Source organism: Nicrophorus vespilloides, unplaced genomic scaffold (assembly GCF_001412225.1).
Source record: "Nicrophorus vespilloides isolate i.1.1-1 unplaced genomic scaffold, Nicve_v1.0, whole genome shotgun sequence".
Classification (NCBI taxonomy): domain Eukaryota; kingdom Metazoa; phylum Arthropoda; class Insecta; order Coleoptera; family Silphidae; genus Nicrophorus; species Nicrophorus vespilloides.
The window spans coordinates 345,814-349,950 of NW_017099111.1; the positions used below are offsets into that span (position 1 = coordinate 345,814).

Consider the following 4,137-nt stretch of genomic DNA (forward strand, 5'->3'; position numbering starts at 1 on the left):
TAAACTCAAGTACAACTTAGAGTATATGTGCAAGGATGTGTTGGAGACTTACGATAAGGATAAACTTCGGATTACCATGCATCCAGTTAGATCCATCCCTCACGCGTGGATCCTGCAGCCGGCAGTTCCATTTTGGAAATCCTTCGATACACTGATTGGAAAGTTGCGCAACGGTAAAGCCATTGCCCCTAAAATAGAGAATGAAAAAAAATCCAACAAAATGTTTTCCTTTATTTTCAGCTGGATTCCTGGACAAATGGACGCAGGACGCATTAGGGAAATACAAGAGTTACAAAATTCCCTATAGCAAAAGGAATGCCCCTGAGGATACGCTGTTTAATATGAGAACCTACAGTTCTATCTTCTTCCTTTACGCATTTGGAAACGCCGTAGCGATAATTGCCTTTGCTATCGAAACACTGATTGCATGGAAGATTCAATATTTACGTGCGAGGAGATCGAATGGAATCAAAAATGTCAATGCAAAATCAACAGCAAACTCTATTACTTCTCATCATTGATTCAGATTCATGTACATGAAAGCAAATATATCATAATAAATAATATTATTACTTTAATGAATAATTAAATTTAAAAAAAAATAATTGTTAGTATGTACAAAAAAAATAATTAGGTTTATTAAACATTTCATTAATTACACAAAAATTTATATTAATTATAACAAATACTATTAGTTGCATTTCTAGAAGAAAAACAAGAATAAATGCTATATTATTAAAAAAAACAATCATTTTACTTATGGATTTATTTTTCTATAACTAGTATTTTCTATAGTAATATAAGATTTTATATTTCGTTAATTTGCAAGAATATTATAAGTACAGTGGAACCTCTCTTAACAGGTTTAATCCGTTCCAAAATTTGAAAGATAATAAAGAAAATCGAAGATGGTTAGTATATAAAAAAAACACACATAATATGTGTACATATGTTTTAAAAATTATGTAAAAGGCGCGCAATCCGGGACATCTCATCGTTACTCGTTATGCGAAACGTCGCTTGTTAAGCGAGTCATTTTCTTACAATTCATTTTGCTCGTTAAACAAAATGCAAATTAATTTAAAATCCTCTTTACACCATTTCATCTTTTTCTTTATTTTATTACTATTATTTTTGTGAATTAAATACTGTATATTTTTAAGTTATTTTTGATTATAAATAAATTTTTAACAGAAGTATTGACTATATAATATGAATATGTTTTTTCTTCTAGATAAATGCGAAATATAATGTATGCAACCAACATAACGTTGGTGCCTACGTCATGTGGCTCGTTTTATCCTATGTAGGATAGTGAACTATTCGAAAGAGTAATTATTAATTATGGTTACATTCACTTTTGATAATTAATGCGGCAATTTCGCATTGTCCACATTGTAATTAAACTATAAATAATTTATAATTTTAGGACATACGCGTACATAATTAAATACAATTATCTGCAGTTGTTAATTATCAGTATGAGCTAATTATTATTAGTCACCGTATTATTAAGATTTAATTTAATTTCTTAACAAAATATTTAAATAAGATTATCTCAATCAGAAAGCACATAACGGAGACAGCTAGGCCTACTATTAAAATAATAAAGATGGGCTGGAGATGAACCAATCCTAAATAAACGTCTTGCCGATACTGGAATTCCTCGCTCGAATTTATTTTCTTCCTTGCGAATAAGCTCTTCTCCCACTGCTGCAAGAATCCTGCGGAGTTGATTCTATCCACGATTTTATCAATTCGATCCCTCAAAGGAAAACCTTTCCTCATATAAATTACTATTGGGAAAGTTACAATGCTATGACGAAAACAATAAAGCAATGGCAACCCATCCGAGCTTTTGTATCCGCTTTCAGCGTAGGATGTATACAGCCTTGAGGCTACCACAACACTGTCTCTCTTGTAGGCTGTTCTTTGTAGACAATCGTCGATACTCGGGCAATCTTTCCAACGCCTCAACATTTCTTTTGAATCCTCCGTGGAAACTTCTGAATCAAAATATCTCTTCGTGGCTTGGACAAAGAGCAGTTCCATATCTGCATCGAGGAGTTCTGAGATTGTTTTAATTTGCGGCTCATAATCTGGTTTAGTTAAAGAGCTCATCAAGCAAGTTTGATAAGCTGTGGTTAAGAAGAAACTAACTATTATCCACACGCTGATGATGATCCTAACGTTGATGGTTTTTGGTAGACGATTGATAGAATTGGTTAAGAAAATTGCAAGGACTTTCTGGGAAGCCCCAAAGTACGTCTTGTAAGTGGTAAATTCGTTGCTCCAAGTACATCTACGGCTAAAACTGTAAGTGGTTATGATTGTGATAATAATTGAAGCGCCTATTGCCATCCAAACATGACCATGCATTATTCCAGAAAGCTTCTTCCATTGAGGCTTCTCTTCAGCATGTGGAACGCAAAACCCTAAAGCATCCAAAAAATACGAACCAGTCCAATCCAGTTCGAAGTGCCTATCAACTGTTGCTGACATCGAACCTACTCCAAGATCCATTTTACCTTGGATTAGCAAACTGGAAATAGTATTATCCTTAACATGAATAGTACCCCAGTCGTTTAAATTCCCAGATATGCTATACTTTGTAGTAAAATTGGCCACTTCAGCTACTAAATCAAGTAAGCGTATTTCCAACCCATTTTTGAATACGCAGCTTCCGTTTTCATTATTCTCAGGTTCCATAACGAATGGAGGAAAAACTAAAGTTCTTACATTAAACGGACAAGCATTTAAATCATGCGGAATCTTCTCTGGGAACCAATCGTTATCATTATCGAAAATACCAAACCTGCAAGTGGTTATTAATTGGATTTGATTGAAGTTATCGCCGCATCTTCCGTTGGCAAAAGGAAACCAAGAGTAGACGTTGAATACAGTGCTGCGATTATTATTGGAAAAAAGTATAACTCCATTGAGTATATCCAAATCCCAAAGCTTTTTAATAACAGCTGCCACTGCGGACATGCGATGGTTAAAATAAGTTACTGATATAATCATGAATCTGGCATGGGGATTCCATGAAGGATGATGCTTCAGATGGTCCAAATCCTGGTCGACCTCCTGCAACGTCCTAATTTGGATAATGTAGTAATCCGATTTTTTATACTCTATAGAGTGGATCGATTTCACTTTGATAATTTGATTAGGTTTCTTCACCAAAATGGACCATTTCGTTTTATTGAAGAGCTCGTAGAGCAGCAATCTATCCAATACTAGAGGCGACTTCATATAGTCTGCAGTGCTTGTAGCTAGTGATAACGTAATGATCTCGTTTTCGAGGAAGTAGATATCCGATGCTTTGGAAATACACTCAGCCAGAGATTGTCGTTCCGATAAATCATCGGGTAATGATTCCAAACGACACGAAACCAATTTCACAAATAGAACGTTCGTCATTACACGGAACAGCATTGAAAAGGTTGTTGTCGATGCAGCCAAAGATGCCATCACTGCGATACAAACTCTTCAAGTTCGCGTGCTGCTCGGAACACCTATGAGTAGTTCCCATCAAATTATCTGGAAAATATAAAGTAATTTTCAAATTATAGTCTGTTTGAATTATAGTGCTATATAAGCTTATGATCGGCACCTCCACCAAACAAAACAAATCCAAATATTATTCGATGCATTTAACCAAATTAAATTCCCAAATTGGATTAGATTTAATGGAATTGGATTTCCATGCGGGAAGGATTTCATATTTGAAGCACTTTCTATTCTCAAATTTACTGCAATTAGAATTAAGCCTCGATAATGGGTCAACATTATTGAAATATGAATGCAATAATAAAATGATTGCTGACCCGGACCTAATGATAATATTGTTGATTTAATACTGTGGAACAAAAATTAAATATTTCATTTTACTGTAAAATATAAATTTCATGTACTTATCAACAGTAATGATTTACATAACACGATTAATGCATTAACTAAAATTTATCCTTAAATGTCTGCAAGAACAAACACATTTTATTTCCTATATAAATGAGTCAATTACATAGAAAATATATGACTATCTATTAAAAACTAACAATCAATTTTATATAAGCAAGTTGTTAACACATGTTGTTACATTTCTTATATAATATGTAGATTTATTGATTTATA

General features: G+C 33.6%; 1 protein-coding gene across 1 annotated transcript; it reads right to left on the reverse strand.

Moving 5' to 3' along the window:
• Positions 1 to 691: 691 nt before the first annotated feature.
• Positions 692 to 3,474, reverse strand: LOC108564028. Its single transcript, XM_017922898.1, has 2 exons — positions 1,630 to 3,474; positions 692 to 703 (listed from the first exon to the last, which is right to left on the reverse strand). The coding sequence occupies exons 1-2, from the start codon at positions 3,472 to 3,474 to the stop codon at positions 692 to 694; spliced, it is 1,857 nt and encodes a 618-aa protein (XP_017778387.1).
• Between the last annotated feature and the right edge of the window lie 663 nt (positions 3,475 to 4,137).